The sequence below is a fragment of the Chlamydotis macqueenii genome, chromosome 3 (genome assembly GCF_036417535.1).
Source record: "Chlamydotis macqueenii isolate bChlMac1 chromosome 3, bChlMac1.mat, whole genome shotgun sequence".
Classification (NCBI taxonomy): Eukaryota; Metazoa; Chordata; class Aves; order Otidiformes; family Otididae; genus Chlamydotis; species Chlamydotis macqueenii.
The window spans coordinates 48,518,501-48,538,538 of NC_141558.1; the positions used below are offsets into that span (position 1 = coordinate 48,518,501).

The following is a 20,038-nucleotide window of genomic DNA, read 5'->3' on the forward strand; positions in this document are numbered from 1 at the left end:
GCCCTGCCAATGGTGCCGCTCGATGTTGCGGCAAGATGGCGGCGCCCAGCAGCTGCGCCGGGAGAAGGGTGGCAGCGGTGGGCCGGCGGGCGTGAGGCGGCGGGGAGCGGCCCGCCATGCTGCGCGCCTCCCTCCGCGAGGTGAGTGGCGCCAGCCCGCCCTGCGAGCCGTCGCGGTGCGGGGAGGGCCCGCCGAGGAGCGGGGCGGGGGGCGGCGGGGCGGGCTCGCTCGCAAGGTGACCGGGACGAGCGGGCCCGCCGCGGCGTCCCCCCTCCCCGGAGCCTGGGGCGGTGACAGGCCCGGGGTGGAGGGGCTCTTCCCGCCATCTCCTTCTTGAAACGGCAGTGGGGATCTCGCTTTATCCCCTTGACGGCGCGGAGCGGGCTCTGTCACCCGGCTGCCTTCAGAAGGGGGATGGCGCTTTCAGGTGTCGGCGGCGTTGAAGGAAGGACGCGTCACCCCGACGGAGCTCTGCCAGAGATGCCTTTCTCTCATCAAAAGCACCAAGTTTCTCAACGCTTACATTACCGTAGCGGAAGAAACTGCTTTGAAGCAGGCTGAAGAATCAGAGAAAAGATACAGAACAGGTATGTTTGCGCCTCCTTGGTGTTTGTCCTTAAAATGCTGTCGTGGAGGAGCTCTATGTATTAGATGAAGCAACTTTTCTTTTTAAAGGAGGTGCACTCGTTTGACTGTTAGGGGATGAGGCTGGCAGTTGAGGCTTCTGTGGGTATATAGTCGTGGGTGCATGCTTGGCACCCGCTACTGTATTCAGTTTTGAAATCAAAGGCAAAACCTGGACCAAACCAGGTGAGTGCTGCAGATTAAACGGGCTCAGTGCTTCCTGAACAGCACTGCTACTTGTTCTCTCTTCTTTCCCTCAGCAGTTTATTTTAAATTGGTAGCCGACAGTTGCCATCAACAGGAAGATGCAGAGGTCTTTTGCAGGCCTGTTGATGAGGTGGACAAACATCTGGCTCAGCCTAACAGGTTTTGAATTAAGACAGCAAGTGAAAATAAGGCAACTTTGTTAATTGCAGTTATGAGTTGGTGGATAGAATGGCATTAAGTCCTGTCATCTGCAGAATTTAGAGGCTGACCATCCTCATTTTCCTTTACATTTCCTGGAAGACAGAAAAGCGAAATTTTCACCTAACAGGGTACTTGTTTTCCTTCCTGGGTGACACTTGCTGTCCTCTGACAGCTTAAGAAAATTGCCAGCTAGAATGTTTTGCATCCTGACATAGGCATTCTAAATTATTTTTTTGCTGGGTGGTGGATAATCGGTCATGTAGGGAAGATTTTTCTCTACTTTTTTCACTACTAAAAAAAAAAATTATTTTTTTAGATCATATCTACTGTGGATATCAGGTAGGCAGAATTTATGGCTCCCAGCCTAAGAATGGAGTAGGTTTAGGCAGCACCTGTGGCTGAAATAAGCATTACATGGTCACGTTTGAAGAGGTAAGCACTCCTTTAGGACAGCTAAAGCAGCTGTCTGTATTGTAGGCTTAGGCACGCTTGCTTTGCAGGGTCAGGTCTGGTCTGGGCAGAATGCTCAATGTTAGAATGGAAGGTGGTTCCTGAAAATGTAACAGACAAATGCTAAGTGAATAGTGTTCTTGCTTCCAAAAAACACCCAAAGGGACATGTGAAATAAATTGTAATCGATGAGTAGACTATACATATAGCACACTTTGCATTAATCTGTATTGTCTTTGCAATAATTCTTAATGTAGGTCAGCCACTGGGTGTTTTAGATGGAATTCCTGTTGCAGTAAAGGACAACTTTAATACAGCTGGCATTGAGACAACATGTGCATCAAACATGCTAAAAGGTACAGTAGAGCTTTTAAAGTAAAATTAAATCTCATTTCAGAGCTCTTGGTCTTCTCTTTAGAGTGTTTGTGGAGTAGAGTCTTCCAGAAATCTAAATATTTTCAAAAAATGAGCTGAACTCATTTCAGAAAATATGTTTATCTAATTTCTTCTGCCAAGCTCATTTGGTATTACAGACGCATCTTTTTCTTGTCTAAGCCTGTGATCTCCTTTATTCCTATAGTTACATGCTTTTGACAACACAGTGTTTATTATAGCCCTTATACTAAACTAGAATTGTTCTATAGTTCGCATTTTGCTTCATGTTACTTCTAGGTCTACAACAGAGCAGTCAGCGCTGTTTGCTGCTGTTCTGTCTAGCAAAATCCAAAGACAGTCTTTTTTTTTTTGTTTGATTTGTTGATAATTTTTAACTTTAGTAGTTTTTTCATGCTGCTGTAGGAAGAGTAGGCATAAACAATTCTTTTCTATATATTCCTGATATACAAACACATTCTGTAAGGCTTTTTAATTTTTTTTTAATTTCCTAAGTTTATGGTTTCTATTAACATGTCATGAAACTTTTCAAAGCATTAGAAAAGTAGTAAAAGCAAAAGGAGAAAATATTTCTTACATCTGTTTTGTTCTGCACAATGTAAAAGTGAACAGTTTTGTGGAAGATGGCTCAAGTAAAGTAGCAGAACCCTAATCTGATTATAGAGGGTTTTTTTTAATAGCAGAAGAAACAAAATATGATTTTTACCTTTTTAAAAAGTGTTATATTACCTGAGGTGCTTTTTCCTTAAAGCACATTCTCAGACCCATTGTGCTTGATTGCAGTGTCATAGCTGAGAGTATTAGGACTGATGTCCTTTTTGTTCCCTTTGAGGGTGGGGGTGGAGAATCCCCTGTCAATATTCTCAAAAAGAATTGGTTGCTACCCAAGATGATCTCATGTAAGCATCGCAGTTCTCATCCTAGTTTATGTAAGTGGTCAAGGGTGCGCGCATTTGATCACAGGGTAGCCAGTTAGTATTTCAGCTTGTGGTTAACCATATGCTCCTTTATCCCATGGTAGTGGGAGATAATTCAAGACAGCTTAGCACTTTTCTGTAAAGAGCGTTTTCTCATTTTTTCTAGTTTTAGACAGTTCCTGCAAATTAGCTGAATGTAGTGATTTGTTTGTGATAACTTGTTTATGTGAAGCCTATGCTCCACGCTCTAGAGATATATAATCCGGAATTACTGGTTGCAAGTTGGGAGAAGAAAAAAAGACACTGCACACAAAACAGCATTTGGTTTACTTTTGCTAAATTTTGGAAATTACTCACATTATTTTGAAGCAAAATTTTGGCACTGTGAACTAACAATGCTTATGCGCAAATAATGACAATTTTGAAGTGTTCAGAGTAGCTGCTTCTAAAAATGAGCTGTTTCTCACCAATTGGTCTTAATTATTCTGGTTGTTTTCAGGTTATATTTCTCCTTACAATGCTACAGTAGTTCAGAAATTACTGGATCGGGGAGCTGTGCTTTTAGGAAAAACAAACCTAGATGAATTTGCAATGGGGTGAGTGATGTTTATTATTTTTAATGTGTGATTGTACATTAAATAGAATACACGCCATCTGTCCTGATCTGCCTGTAATCCTTAATTCCTCTTTCTGTAAGGTTAGAAAATAATGAATCCTTACCTGTGAAGAGTTTGGGCTGTTCAGCCTGGAGAAGAGGAGGCTCTGGGGAGATCTTATAGCAGTCTTCCAGTACTTCAAGGGGGCCTACAGAAAAGACGGGAAGAAACTATTCAGTAGGGCCTGTTGTGACAGGACTAGAGGTAACGGTTTCAAGATAGAAGGAGGTAGACTTAGATTAGATATTAGGAAAAATTTTTTTACAGTGAGGGTTGTAGAACACTGGAACAGGTTGCCCAGAGAGTTGGTGGATTCCCCATCCCTGGAAACGTTCAAGGCCAGGTTGGATGGGGCTCTGAGCAACCTGGTCTGGTTGGAGATGTCCCTGCTCCTTGCAGGGGGGTTGGACTACATGGCCTTTAAAGGTCCCTTCCAACCCAAACCATTCTATGATTTTATGATTCTGTAAGAGTGTATAGAGCTGCGTGAATTTCTCCCTGAGCATTTATACTGTTGTGTAAATGATATAAAGGTTGAGTTTTATGAACATAGTGTTCGACTATAGCTGTGTTTGAGAGGGAAGAAGGGTCTTTACATAAGGCCAAGGACAAGCAGACTTCTTCCAAATCCAGTAGTGTGTTAGTAGAATTTGTTACACCAGCAGTTAATTGCTGCCTTTTTCTCTCCCTTTCCTGGTGGGTTTTGCCGTTAGCTAATTATTATCATGCCCCCGATGGCAGTCACTGACTCTGCTGATCAGCCACTGGAGTAATTTGCATGAGTACTCCTGGATTTGCTGCGAACAGGCTAATTTATAGCAACACTTCAAGTTAATGTTGGTCACTTTTTGTCAGGAGCACATTGGAAAACGCTCTCACAAATTGATTCCCCAGCAAATCAGTGAAGGCAGCCAAGCTGTATATATGAAAAGCATTGGGCCGTTAGGGATGGGAACTCAGTCACCACGACTGCTGGGTCTGGAAAGGAATGTCTGGAACTTTAGTTACCTATGAGAAATAGTAAATGTTGTGTTTTGTTTTTATGTAAACGAAAGACAGAGGTTTGATTGGGAATTCACATGGATGGAGTGGAAATACTTTGACTGCATTGTTCTGGATAAAGTTATTTCTGTGTCAGAGACACTCTTCAGAGGAAGAACAGGGAAAAAGCACAGAAAAAAACTTATTATATGGTATTACAGTTGGTCTAAGCTCATCAAAGCACAGGATACTCCTAAAAGGCTTAGCCCACGGTGGGCCTCTCATCTCTAGCCTGTGTGTTTGTGTGGTCTCTTATGCTAGTAGCAGCATGGCTGCACCATAAGCTTGATCAGGGAGCTGATCCAGCTGAAAGGTAATGATGTCTCAGTAAGGTTGGTTTTCAACCAAAGGAGGCTGTGTCAACTGCTTCCTTTGTCTGATGATTTGGCTGATAACACTGGCACCCTGGAGCCAGTGGAACATGAGGTGGAGGTTGTGAGGAAGGAGGAAAGTACCCCCGCCACCACTGCTGGTGGCAGCTCACACTTAGCTGACCACAAGCTGACTGAAACCAGTTTCTGAGAAGCCAGTCTAGCACTCTGAACCAACCAGTGAACTGTGGCCTCAGGTGAGGGCTACAGGGTGAGTAATAGCATGTTACTTACAGAGAAATGCTTGTTCCTGCTATTGCTGGGCTTTCTCCACACCCTCCTCCTCCACCCCCCATTCTGCTAGCAGCCTGGTTTTCCACAAGACTGTGGTCATTTTCTCTTGCCTTTTTCAAATGCAGGGTTAGGAAACCAGAAGACCTTCATTTTGAAGCAGACATGCAGCTTTACTGTTATGTAGTTTAAATCAGTTTTATATTTTTGTGATGACATTATTTTCAGTAGCATTAGCAGAAGTTAAAGAGGTACAAGTTCAGGTTCTGCATCAGAAAGGGATGGAGATCTATAAGCTTTATAGTTCTGCATAACATTGAAGCTAACTGCACAAGGATTTATGTACACCAGTCTTTTTGTGTTAAAATTGAATTTGCTAGGATGAAGCATGAGGAATTGGATAAAGAAAAAAAAAAAACTTGGTGAATGCAGTGTGTCACCTGTCACTTCTGTCTGTATTTATCCTGTCTGACTATCTTAGGTCTGGGAGTACGGATGGGGTATTTGGACCAGTCAGAAATCCCTGGAGTTATTCAAGACAGTACAAGGAAAAATCTGTCCTAAAATCCCAGTCTGAGGACGAAGAGTCTAACTGGGTAATATCAGGAGGGAGCTCAGGAGGCAGCGCAGCTGCTGTGTCATCTTTCACATGTTTTGCGTAAGAGGCTTTTAAAAATTGTTTTTTATTAAATGTCTCAAAATATGTTACAAAATTTTAATTTTATAATTTTCTCATAATCTAGTTTGAAATGGGAGGGTTATTTGTACTGGCATGCAAGAAGTTATTTCAGCATCCCTGGTTTATTTGTGGCATATCACAAAGCCAGAGTGAATCCATGTAAGCCAATTCATGCATATTCATTTTGAGTGTTATTCAGCGTACTGATATGACCGCTTTGCACTGCATGAAATAAAATTATAATGGCAGTAAAGGAACAGTTTTATTGTTATTGTTTTATTGTTATTCTCACACATGCTCTTCATCAGTAAATGTGTGACAAATATATGCTGAAAATGTAATTCAGCAGATGAGGAGATCCCTTAATTTGTAACAGTATGGTAATCTTTCCTCCCCTCCTTTGTTTTTATAGCAGGGTTATCTAATACTACATGAGAGTTGGGATGTAAAAGCTTTCAAATCCCTGACTTAACAAAAGGTTACACAGATACTTATTACACATATACTTACAATCTTCTCTGGTTTAAAAAGTTAGAAGACAGTTTTAGTTTTTTGAGTTTTGATCTGCTGTTGTTTTTTTTTTTTTTTTAAAGGAATTTAAACAAGTTGGATTTTTTTTTTTTACAAAAATTATCTGCATGAAATAGCAACACATTATTTAACAAATCAGTTGTCTGTACTATCTTCTCCATCCAACTGTTGAAAGAAATCCGTTCGTTAAAACTTTACACCTTTCATTTTATGGAGTTTTTAGAGCTCCATAGTGCAGCATACTTTATAGAAGATTATTTCAGTTGTGCTCTTAACTGGAAGGTGGTTAAGAATGCTCTTTAGTTACTATGTTCTTGTTTACGCATAGACTATATTATCTGTCTTTTTATTGTTAAAATATTTTTTGCTAATGTCGATTACAGTTTTAAAAAAATTTATGTTTTTATGTACAAAACCCAATTTATTTTGATTTTTTTTTTTAATGGTACCTCTCTTCATCTCATTGCCCTTTGCTAGGATGTAGCGTACTCAACATTTTAATACTGTTGAAACTGAACTCAGTACAGCCATTCCCAAGGATTACTGGTCCTTGTCCTGAGCTAGAAGGGCCTGATCCTGATATGATCTGGCACCTTCTCTTAAGTTGCTGGATGTGCCGAACTCCAGTTTTGCACTGCTCAGCACTTTGTCAGATCAGGGAGCTTCTTTGTCCAGCTATTTTATTGCCTATAACCTATTGTGTATCCACTCAAGTATCAGGAATGCTGCCAGTCTTTGTCTTTTCAATCTGAGATTTGGATGTACAGAAATGCTACAAAATTGAGGATGTTTTATATCTACACAAAAGCTTTGAAAAAAATCCCACTTCAGCAAAGTCAATTGAATTGGTTCAGCCATCTCCGAAAAAGTCACATACCCACTTCAATAAAATTATGCCTCCTTCTGAAGTTTAATTTATTTTTGGCAAAGATCTGGATGAAAGCTGTATTATTTTTTAAATGGTGCATGAGTTAAAATTATTAAAAACAAGAGAAGAGCGGGTTTCATTTCAATATGAATTTCCAGTTCTATTGCAATTTTTGAAGTAAAAATTTTGGTTTAGAGAAAACAAGGTTTCACCTGTGAAAGAACCAAAAAAGTCAACGTAAAAAAAAAAAAAAGAAAAAATAATACTATGTTCTAAAAATACACCTAAGCTACTCTAAACTGGGAGTTCTAATGCTATGCTTTGTAGATTTGGAAACAGGAAAAACATCCTAGATTTTGAGAAGTATGGCCTATTATTTAGGAGCAAAAAGTGTATCATGTTGGTGTTTATTTGTATACTGGAAAATGCTGCTTCCTAGTGTATCAGCTACTGAATAAATAAGATATCGGTGTCAGAAAATTGTACACTGAGTCATATGAGACGTATCTTTTGGAGTCCACAGAATTGGAACAGACCAACAGAGAAGGCGGATGTAGATATTTATGTTCAGATGGCCTAAATTCTGCCTGTCTACCTCTGCTTTGTGGAGAGAACTGGGCTCTCCTGATGACTAATTCAGAGGCCCTAAAGAAAATAAGAGAACAGATGAAAAATAGCAAATGTAGGGAGCAGACTGGAATTTAGGCTGTGTGTTTATGACTTCTAATTTGGAAGAATTCACATGTTTTTAAATCTGTGCATCTTAAAGCCATACATTTTTATTATTTGGAAATATTCTGAATTATTTTACTAATGATAATCCTTTTGAAATCGTAGAGCCTTAGGGTCAGACACAGGAGGATCTACCAGAAACCCTGCTGCTCACTGTGGTGTAGTAGGTTTAAAGCCAACATATGGACTGATCTCTCGCCATGGTCTCATTCCTCTAGTGAACTCCATGGATGTGCCAGGAATCCTAACCAGATGTGTGGATGACGCAGCAGTTGTGTTAGGTATTGCTACTTCACGTGCCTTTTTATGCAACGTATCTTCGTTTACGGCATTGTCCCAAAACAAATTGAATTCTGGCTACCCAGTGTACATTTTCCTGTTCTTCATTTGTCATGTCATATTTCAGGTTCACTTGCTGGACATGACCCTAAGGACTCTACCACGATTCAGGACAACTTTAAGCCATTTGAACTACCCAATTTGACTGATATCAGCAAACTCTCTATAGGAATTCCAAAGGTAACGTTTAAATCCTGTCAACAGCTGTGGATAGGAACAGCAAATAGGACACCTAAAAAAAAAAAATACTTGTGTGTTGCCCACCACTTCCCAGTCTCTCGTGATTTAAAACAGTGCTCTGGAAAAGAGCAGTATGTGCTCTGTTGCCTGTCCAGGTGACTCAGAGTGAGCATATACTAATGCTTCATCTAAAACATTTTGTCATCGTCATGGGAAGTACTGTTGGGAAGTTCCAAGGGAAATGGGGAGCTTCAGTTCTTGGTTCTCTCTGTTGCCCTTTCATGAGTCGGCTGCATAACCTCAAACAAGTTGCTCTTAGTGCCTTCTCATACAGTGAGGTTAGTGCTGGTTTGTCCAGTGCTTTGAGATACTTGTCTAAAAATGACACTGTGTTCATACGAAGTAGGATTTTAAAGGCACTTGAGTGGCACAAGGAGCTGTGATCTGGAGAGCTCTAATAGGGATTGAAAGACAGCCATAATCTGCGATTTAATTGTGTTTGTATCTGTAAGGCACAACGTTTGGAACTTCAGCCTATTTTTCATTGCCTATTATAATTTAGTAAAGACTCTGCCTTCAAAGGCACAATGTGAATAACATTTATTGGTTTGATTCTCGGTATTTGAATTTGTCCTGGAACAAGTATACAAAAAGATTTAATTCCGTGAACAGAGATGTCCACTGACAAATTCATTATTCAGGATCTGTGAAATGTAAAAAATGTATGCCTAGAAAATTAATTATCAACATACTGTTTAGATTGTGATAAATCTAAAACAGTGGTATCAGTTAATTATTCTTATCCTTTGGACAGATGTTTTCTACTGCTACGGATCATCCTAAGCAGATACAAGCATATGTTTAACATGGGTCATAGCTCTCAGAAATCAGACAATGTTATGACCCTGATATTGTGGGTTAGAACTAAAGCAAGTATCTTCAAAAGTAGAGCATTTTAACAGAATATCTTTTAACTTAGCTCTTAAACAGGAACATAACTTTTCTAAGTCTTCTCCCAACCTCTTGATTATAGTTTTTCTTTGGTGGGTTGTTTTGTTTGTTTCATGCCAGTTGCCACTGATACACTGTGGCTGTAATTTCTTTTTATTTTTCCTACTCACAGTAGCCCTAGTATTAGGATTTAAACCTGAAGAGTTTCTACCCCCAAACTGCAGAGAAGGCAAATAAGTGGATAACTGGGCAATTTTTTCTTCAGAAGAAACTGCTGAAATTCCATGGTCTGTGGAATGTGGGTTGATCCTACTGAGATGAGCATAGTATTAAGAAGACTGAGTCCTGTTAATTTAATACTGTATATTGCTATCTGTATATTGAATACTGTGTAGTGATGCAATCAATGTATAAATTGATTGTATAATATTTAGTAGAAGCAAGAAGCTTTAATCAGTTCTTTAAATCATATAGTGGTGAGGTAATTATTTCAATACATTTTTAGCAAGGAGTATTTGCATTTTGGTTGCCATTTTGGTAAATCAGTGTGTAAAATCACTCCCTTCTTGTTTTTCTCTAAGGAATATAATGCACCAGGGCTCTCTAGTGAAATTCTGGCTCTCTGGTCAAGGGCTGCTGACCTCTTTAAGAATGCAGGTGCTAAAGTAATTGAAGTGAGTCTACCACACACTCGTTACTCAATTGTCTGCTATCATGTCCTGTGCACAGCAGAAGTGGCATCAAATATGGCCAGGTTTGATGGACTGGAATATGGTAAGGCCTTCACTTTTTTCTCAGAAAATAGAAACATTTCTGGATGCCATTAAAAATATTGGTTTTAATAGATAGACTTTTCATGATTGAATGTTTGGTGTTATTTCTCCAAGGTAGAATAGAGTAAAAACCCTGTCCAAATAAAAATAAGTAAATAAATAGTTATTTTGATGTATTTCACTTCTAGATGTGTGAGAGTCTGAGCTTAAAATTTATGTAATAGAACAGGAATATGCTTTGTTTTTCCAGAATAGTAGCATGTCAGCCTGCAGCAAACAGTGGGCTATTGTATTACGATGTGTAATGTTACCTTATGTTGTTAAATCTCAAGGATTACAAAAAGTATTAATTTCCAAATTGCTTTTTCTTTTCAGGGCACCGTTCTAACATGAACAAATCCACAGAAAGTATGTATGCTGCAACACGACGAGAAGGCTTTAATGATGTTGTAAGAGGAAGAATTCTATCAGGAAACTATTTCTTGTTGAAACAGTAAGCAGAACATCTTGAAACTCAAATTTGACAACAATTTGTTAAGCAAATGGTGATTAGTAGTTCATCATGACATGAAAAAAAATTCATCCCTACACTGGGAGCTACTGGTATTATTGCTTTACCTATGTAATATGTAGTGAACTGTTAATAATGAATGAAAATGTTTTTCCTTAGTCTTACCAGTCAGCCTCCTGAATTAAATAAGTAAAACAACTTTATGATTTCTTCCCCCACCCACCCACCAGATTATTATTAGCACTCATTAGTTAAAAGTAAGCAAAAATCTATCCAATGGTATGATATTGAAATCATACTGAAGCCATTACTGTCGTGGTGTTAAACATTCTGTAGCTAATTAAAACCACGTAGAAAAACTGCTGGTACAGTCTAGTGAGCTCTTCCTAGAGAAGATACCGCAATTAGATTAACTGTAGCTCGCTGCCTCAGTATACAGGGAAAGGAAAGCTCTGGCAAAGATACTGAACTGACTCTTTACAGAAGACAGGTTTTTATCCAGCTCATATAGAGAAGCTGGTGCATCATTCAATTTTACTTTTTTTTCTTAGTTTTCACTCCTTATTCAGCAGTCTTAATTTATGTTAGTAAAACTGCTATTTTTCTCTATCTTAATTTGTTCAGATACTAACAGAAATATTAGTTGTGTAATCAGTCTCAAAGCAAGTGCACTACAGAAAGAGCTCTGTCAGCAAGAGTAGTCATCAGATGTGACTTCTAGTTGCTCTCAGGGACAGGAATGCTGTCAGTCAGTATTTAACAACCAGTTTTTATGGAGTGCCGATATTCCTGCCAAGTGTGCTCCTTCTCGTTACAAGTGTCCAGATCAGCTTTCCTAAGGCTGCTTTAAAATTGATGTAGTTGACTCTTCTGTGAGGGAATATACAATCAGTTTCCATCAAGATTGAACAGGAGAGTCCTGTTCCTGTGCACAGTAAATTACTTTTGAAGAAGAGAACCCAGGGTTCAGAAAGCATTCTTAGAATAAATAGAGGAGAAAAAAACATCTGTGTCTCCTGGAAATGTTGCATTTTACAGGTTATTTTTATTTTGCTTTTGAAACCTGTAAAATAACTAGGTGATTGTTCAGGAAGCAATGGAAGCTTGTCAGCATTGTGTCAGAATTAACAGAGAGTACATGTTTGATTTAATGGTATTTTAGAACTATTTTTTTTTTCAAACCCAAAATAGTCTTTCTAGTTTAAAATATTGTTTTAGGTCCTTTTTCTTTTTACTGTTGTTCCTGAAGTTAACAGCTAGGATTATTTCAGAAATTATTGTAAAAAAAAAGGGATAATTCCCATGATGTAACTTCTTCACTTTAATCTGCTGCCTATTATTGGTTATAACCATTTTCACTGCAGTTTTTCAGAAACATAAATCTTTAGATTACTCTAGCAAAGAGGCTTTTGGTCAGTTTCAGTTGTTTGATCTACAAACACTCTGGCATGTAGCAGTTGTTAATACCTTCCTGCCCTTTTTTTTTTTTTTTTTTTTAAAATAGGTGTGGTTTTAGATGGCAAGTACTTTTGAAACTGAATTTATCTGAATTTAAGGATTCCACATTTACCAGTTCTGCGTATGAAGTTAAAAGGAACAATAGACATAAAGCTGACTAATTTGTTTCTGATTCAGAGCTGTGCAAAGACAGTTTAGAAATCTGTAGACTACATGTTTACATGAGAAAAAAGTGTGAGAGAAAGATAAGTTCTTTATAGTATTCTGATATACTGTTACGTCCATTTGGAGTCCTTTGTAGATGATGGGACTTTTTCACATGCTTTAAGTATCTTGCTGAATTGAATCCTGTGAGTGATTGATGCCTGTGTCCAGGCCTGCTTAGTTCTGTATTGTTTCTAGGCTTTGCTGTGCTGCCCTGCGGTGAAATTCAATACACAGTTTAGCTTCAGAATGGTCATAAGTGTTGTTTAATGTTTAGTTAGTTACTGTAAACCAGGGTTTTTGGTTTCCCTTCACATTTCTTCAGCAGTATACCCTCATCTCTTCCTTCTCTGACAGCTTCATTGTTTTGAGAGCATAAACACTGTTTGATGACAAAGCTTCACTCAAGTACCAGTGTTAGTCTTTTAACCAGAAGGAATACTGGCCTTGTCTTTTCTACAGTAACTAAGAAATAAAGTTCTGTATTTTTTTAATTAAAGTATCAGGCTCTCATGTCCATATTTCTTTCAAGGAACTATGAGAATTACTTTATCAAGGCACAGAAAGTCAGACGTCTCATTGCCAATGACTTTGTGAAGGTTTTCCAGAGTGGTGTTGAAATTTTACTCACTCCTACCACGCTGAGTGATGCAGCACCATATATGGAATTTATCAAAGAAGACAATAGAACCCGCAGCACACAAGATGACATCCTAACACAGGCTGCGAACATGGCTGGTGAGTAGGGATAGGAATTCAACTATGTTTTCCCCTGCCTAGTCGTTTTTAATGTCCATTCCCTTCAGCTATTTGACCTTTTCTTTAGAATATTTCACTCTGTGTTGTAAGTCTTACAATGATAACCGGGTGTAAGGATAGTTTATTTATTAAATGCTTTAAAATGTAAAACTACATTTTAAAGTGGGGCACCTTGGAGCTGAGTATGGGCTGTAGATAAGATTAATCCTTTCAACTTCCAGAGGCCAAAATACTGACTCCTTAAATCACTCTGATTAGTTTCTTGTGATCACCTAGCAGTATCCTTAGTTCATTGACTCAAGTTATTTTAAGTAGTCGTCTTCCTCTACATATTTTTTTTTTCTGGTTCTCTTAGTTACAAAAGTTACTCCCAACCGGATTTGTTTAACAGTAAGTCTTTGCATGTGTATCTTTTTTTCTTTCAGGACTACCAGCCATAAATGTTCCTACAGCTCTTTCAGAGAGAGGCTTACCAATAGGGCTTCAGTTCATTGGACGTTCATTCCAGGAGAAGCAGCTTCTCAGTGTTGCTAAATGGTTTGAAAAACAAGTAAAGTTCCCAGTGATCCAGCTAGAAGAAGTGAAGAGGCATGATCATGATGTCTTTCAGCATCAGAAATCTGCTTCTTTTTCGTAACACTGGCTTGCTAGTCAGCTAAAGCAAGAAAGCTGTGGGGATGGTCTAACATGTATTCCTGCAGTTAATTCTCTTTTGCAGAAATAATAATCCATTTTGAGAAGACCATATGCAGTAATGTAGAGATGAAACCATCATAGCTTGTTACTGTGTAATTAAGGCAAAGTGAGTCATTAAGTAAACACATCTGTGTTATTAAGAACCATTTCTAACTGATACTAAAAACACCAAATTGAATTATGAGTCTTATGCCTGTGGAGCTGTCCTTTTTTGTTTTTTTTTTTTTTTTCATCCCCAAAGGGTGTGTAAGGTATCTGGCCTATTACAGAACTAACCTGAACTTTTCTGTGAAAATGGCATTGTTGCCAAAGGTCTTGATTTCCTTCTAGAGCATAGGCTTTTGTAGTGGAAGCAACCAGACGAGCTGCAGTGGAACAAAACTATCAAGAATCTGTTCACCAGCAGGTAAATACAAAAGGAAACAAGGGAGCAACATATAGATAGTTCATTGTATTTAAAAAAAAACAACCAACCAAGCAACCAAAAAAAACCCCAAAACCAAACCCAACAACAAAACCCTCCTCCCACCCCTTCCCCCCCCAAAAAAACCCAACCCTAAAACCTACTTCTAGCAAACTCATGAAGGAAGTTAAATAACTTCTAGGTTTACAAATCATGCAGATTAGTCTGGTTACATCTGTTGTGATGAATTCCAGATTTCTTCTGGGGAAAGATACCTAGTAGACCTTGAGTAGTTATTCTCTTCTTCCTTCATCACAATCAGCACTTAATTTCTTTCTCAGTAAGGATTCATTTTATCTTCTTCAGTGTAATTCTCCATAAGAGTAATACCACCTATTCCTTCATGGACAGTCATTCAACACAAGAGTAATTTGAAACAAATTTCCAAGCCATAATGTTGGTAGACTGGAAGACCTACTATTACAATTAATAACCTGTTGTGAATGTTGTAGTTTCCGTTTTTCAAAAGTCAGAAAAGTACAAAGGATTAAGTTTGTAGATTTGTTTTTGCATCAGATGTGCTTTCAGTCGTAGTTTACAGCTTGCACAGATGTAAAAAGTGTAGAGTGGAGAAAACAATACAGTAACATCAGAATCTTCCGGAATTACATCTTGTCTTAGACTGTACTGTCACCTATATTAAAAAATCACCTTATTTCTAAAAACTGCTGATGAACTGGTGAATTTTCCACACCCCAACGTAAGCTACTCCAGTACCTTTCCCACACAAATAAAATGGTACATGGTTAAAAATCCCACAAGATTGAAGTTCTAAAAGTAAAATGGAAATTTTAATTTAAATATTAAAAAAACAAAGTACACTTTTTTTTTCCTAGTCTGATGCCATCTGGCTTCTTTTCATAGAAGAGTCTTCAGGGAACTTGTTTTTTTCGGTCAGTGGGTGATTATGAAGTGAGAGTGCCAACAGATTATATTCACTGTTGTTCAATAATTTAGATACACTCTGATCATACTGTCACTGTGCATGCGCATCGTGTCTCATAGCAGCTTACTGGCCAGAGCTGTCAGGGGGGTTACCCATATCCAAGTTGCTTTTTGATGTGCAGTCACGTCCCAAGGCCAGAATTTGAGATAAAATCCTGACTGTGGAGAGCATTCCTGGAGGGACATGAAGAGCCTTGGAGTGTTACTCACAGAATAGAACAAGCAGAATTGTACTCTCCCTTGGAAATAAAGTCTGAACTGACTTCTGGGCCTAGTGGAAAATGTCTGCTTATGTTTGGCACTCTTTCTTTTGAAACTTTCCCTGATGTTAAGGGGAATCTAATGGAAAAACTGAAAGATCCCCACTCCGTGTTTCCCAAGCAGCTAGAGGAGGGGTAGGTGAAGGGAAAGAGTTCTCATACCTACACTACTTTCTTTTTTTAAAGCAGGGCTCTGATTCCAGTCCCTAGCATCCTCTGAATGAGCATCCACATGACCAGGGCAATTGACTGTTCTGACACATGTCCTTCAGAGTTTCTTCTGTTAGTAGATTTCTGAGTGCAGAATAACTATGCAGTGAAATACTCAGTAGAGAAGGTACAAATGAGACAAGTGGACATCTGTCCCACAACTCAATAGACTTATCTTCAAATTAGACATTGTAAAGACTTGAAAACAAAACTTCTGGGTAGATACTTAAATTTCTGTGCTATTAGAATCAAGGCAGCCCCAACAAGGCTCCCACCTTGCTCCCACTCACAGCTATTCTGCATTTTTGGGGACCATATACTTGGTGCTCTTTCTGCCCTCTCCTGTCTAATGCTGGAATTTTGTCACGCCAGAGGTGTGAGTTTGGGAACTAGGTTGGTTTAGCAGCTTCAGGATGTAAGTGAGAGTTCCTCAAGTTCTGCAAGCAGGTATCTAAGAGACTTCTGCTGGCTTCGTATTAGAAAACAAGGATGTTAAGGTCCTTGAATGTGTCCAGAGGAGGGCAACAAAGCTGCTGAAAGGCATGTCCTATGAGAAGCAGCTGAGGACTGTGGTGTCTAGTATGGAGAAAAGGAGGCTGAGGGGTGACCTCATTGCTCACTACAGCTTCCTGAGGAGGGCAAGTGGAGAGGGAGGTGCTGATCTCTTCCCCTGGTATCCAGTGATAGGATGTGTGGGAATGGTTCAAAGTTGTGCCAGCGGAGGTTTAGACTGGATGTTATGAAGCATTTATTTACCAAGAGAGTGATCAAATACTGGAACAGGGTTTTTAGAGAGGTGGCCAATGTCCCAAGCCTGTCAGTGTTCAAGAGGCATTTGGACAATGCTCTTAATAACGTGCTTTGAATTTTGGTCAGGCAGTTGGACTAGATCATCATTGTAGGTCCCTTCCAGCTGAAATAGTCTAGTCTATTCTATTTTATTTTATTCTATTCTATTCTATTCTATTCTATTCTATTCTGAAGTCGTTGACTCTGAGCCCTTCAGCAGTTCCTGAAGTAGCTTAACACCTGGCTTACCTGTAGATTTAGCAGTTGAGAGAGAGCTGAGCTTTGTGGAGCTGCTACCACTGCCAAGTCATGACTCCAGAGTTATAAAAAGTAAAGTTTCTGTGATGGATAATTAGACTCTTAAAACCCCTTGTTACAGAAGTAGAGGAACTTCAGAGAGCAGGAAGGTTTGGGGGGTGAAAAAAAAAAAAAAGGAAAAAAAGACCCTGCCTATACAAACATTTTGTTAAGCTGCTTAAAAACAATTCACTGAAATGACAGAGTTGAAAGTTTTATGGCATTGCAGCAGAGCCACAGCAGGGGGTAGATGTAACCTTAGCACACAGTGAGGCCAAATAATTCCAGTGTTTCCTGAAGGAAACAAAAGCGAGAGCTTTAGCAAACAAGCAATCTGCTTAAATGTTTGTGGGTGCAAAATTTTTTTCTTCAGGTAATGAGAAACTGTATAATGGAAAAGTTATTTCTGAGAAGAAAATTGTTAAGAGCTTTTACTGTAAGATGGTTTTAAATACAACTGCAATCTGATGTTGCAGTTTATGCGGTTCCCATATATTTGTTTTTCCCTCACCCTCCTTAACTGTCTCATAGTAAGGAGAAATTCAAAGCAAAATTTAACCTGACTGCTGCTACTTCTCTATTCCCGCATTTCTCAGTTTTCAGGCGTCAGGCACTCAACAGTTACTGCGACTTCATTGTAGCTTCCTCTTACATAGTGCTAGTCACATCTCCATCACTTTTATGATTCACCTAGGAACTGATTTGTCTGGAAAGCTGCAATGGGGAATGGCCTTTGTAGCCTACCTGGGGTGTCCCAGGGGCACCCCCCTTCAGCTCCGCCCCTCAGAATACTGAAAACAATGCCACTGAACTCTCATACAGGAGATGGGCAACTGAAAAAGGATGAAGAGGTATGCACAGCCTGTCTAAAAATCTCTGCTAGGGTTACATGGCAGTCATACTTCATATTAAACTGGTGCCCACGATGCCACCAGAGAGGCCAGGGAAATAAGCAAAGAAGTCAGAGGAGCAAAAAAGCTTATCGTCTAAGTTTGCTATTTTTCAGTTTGTCTCTCAACTAAAGAGGAAAGTATCCAATTACAGGAATGTTAGAGGCAGGAAATGAAAAACACTCACAATCATCTTAATTAGCTTACCACACCTTTGCTTGACTAATGTCCAGATGCAATTAACGGATTCCAAGCTAACCGTTTTTTTTTTTTTGTAAACAGAAGAGATTTTTTCCCACCCAGAATGGGCATCCATCCTGTGCTCACTGTTGAACAGCAATAAAAGGTGTCTTTAGCTCAGCGGTGCAGGGCATTCGGGGAAAGCAGCAGGAACCCAGCCAGGGGGCTTTGCCTGGTTCTGCGTGCAGTTTTATAGCCTGGACCACGGTCTGAGGCCCGTACAAGTAGGGCGTAAGTGCTGTTGAGAGTCGCAAGCAAATGCTGTGGCACAATATGTGACGAAATGGACTTCAAAGCGCTGGGAACCGAAATCTGTTAAGCTAGAGGGACTGCTCTTGCACATCGCTGTGTTGGTTGGTGAACAGATTTGTGTGGCCTGCCTCGCCGTGCTGCTCATGGCATGTGATGGACAGGTTGCTGTCACCTGCGCCAACTCAAGACAGCTGGGGTGGCAAAGGAGACTCCTGGGTTAGGTGCCCCTCTTCAGGGGAGCGTGCATGGTGGTGGGAGAGAAAAAGGGCTTGGAGTTACCAGCAGAGGAGCGACTGGCTGAAAGGCTGCTGAAAGGCGGGTGCAAAAGATGCAGCGATAAGGGAGCAGGAGCAAAGGTGGGGAGGTGGTGAGTAGCAGCTGGCTGCAGCCAGGCACCCGCCAGCACTGTCCTGTCAACTGGGACCGCTGCTGGGTTGCAACTGCTGTTGGCTGACATCAGTCCCAGTGGGGTGACAAGGTCCTGCACTGCAGTGTGGAGTAAAAACAGGAGGCACCTTGTTGTGCTACCCAGGAGGGGATGTTTCAGCTTTGGAAGAAACACAGAGAAGCACAGAAAGGTTGTCTAGGCAGATGGGGAAACATCAGGAGGTAGAAAACACACAGAAGAGGGGAAGGATTAATTGTCATAGGAACTGGTAACTCATTTGAGAAGCCAGAGACTTAGGAGAGGAAGACTGAAGAGAGGAAGAAGGACATGGGGATGAGGAAACAGAAGTATTCTGGTGAAGGAGTGGCCCCGACTTCATGGTCCCAAGTTGAAATCTTTGAAGGTGAATTTTGTGAATTGTACCTCTCTGAACCAGAGGGTCTGCTTGATCTAGTCCAAGACCAGAGTATTTAAGACTTGCATTTGCAAGCTTTTAGTCCCAAAGTGAGTGCTATTCAGGCACACATAATACATGTGTAGCAAAAATAAAAATGAAAACGTTATTAACAATGTGTACTAGGAACACATTGCAAAAGGGACCTTGTGGGCTTTATTTCTCTTTATAGGTAACTATTTCATACAGTCATATCCATAAATTTATTAAAATCTATCTAAAGAGTATTTTGGTTTCTTTCTGGTATTAGTATTCCACAACCTTTTGTTAGGAACTTTGATCACAGCCAAGCCACACACACCTGTTTGCTCAAGGCAATATTGTTCTTTTGTTTAAATATGCCTTCTCACTCCTTGTGGTTAATTCACTCTTGTATTTATAGAGCACAGTTCCATTCTTCCTTAGCCTTTATTCTGCTATGATGAATAAGTGGAGCTTTTCCAGCTTACTCCTGTATATTAAGAGGGTGCAGTCCTAATCCCTGTGGCCGTTCGCTGCACCTGCTCCAGCTGAATTCATCTGCCTTCTAACACGGGTGACGAATATTGTAAAGACAACTACAGGTGCAGTTTTACCAGCACAACTGTGTTAATATTTCCCTGTTGCTCTTGAAAAATTCCTCCCCAGTACACTCTGGAATCTCACTTTTACTCAGCCACGTTAGAACACACCGGTAGCTCAAAGCCAACTGATGATTAACCAGTGCACTCAGGACTTTATCCTTCTCCATTGCTTTCAATGGGCAAGCATTTCTGGTATGAGCTGAGAGCTCACTATTAAGCTTCTACGTTCATGACCCTGCACTCCTTCTCGTTACTGCTATTCAAATTATTGATGTTTTCCAGTTTTTCCTGTAGAGCCCCACTCTCTGCTGTTTTGACAGTAACTCTCAGCTTCATGTCATCAGAAGCAAAGAATGTGTCCTTTGAATAACTTTACTTATCGCCATAACTTTACCCTCATTGCAATCATTTTCAAAGCCATTGTTGCCAATGGACTTAGAGGACAATAAAACCCAGCTCCTCCTATGTGGCCTCTGTAAGTGTCACTGTGCCCTGATGAATTGTGACAATGCACT

At 39.9% G+C, this 20,038-nt stretch overlaps 1 protein-coding gene across 1 annotated transcript; it reads left to right on the plus strand.

Moving 5' to 3' along the window:
* The first annotated feature begins 29 nt into the window (after nucleotides 1–29).
* QRSL1 (glutaminyl-tRNA amidotransferase subunit QRSL1) lies at nucleotides 30–13,956 on the plus strand. The gene is made up of 11 exons (XM_086744974.1): nucleotides 30–140; nucleotides 428–587; nucleotides 1,740–1,838; nucleotides 3,292–3,388; nucleotides 5,573–5,749; nucleotides 8,007–8,182; nucleotides 8,308–8,420; nucleotides 9,953–10,145; nucleotides 10,520–10,637; nucleotides 12,850–13,055; nucleotides 13,502–13,956. The coding sequence occupies exons 1-11, from the start codon at nucleotides 117–119 to the stop codon at nucleotides 13,711–13,713; spliced, it is 1,575 nt and encodes a 524-aa protein (XP_086601100.1). The 5' UTR covers nucleotides 30–116; the 3' UTR covers nucleotides 13,714–13,956.
* Nucleotides 13,957–20,038: the final 6,082 nt, after the last annotated feature.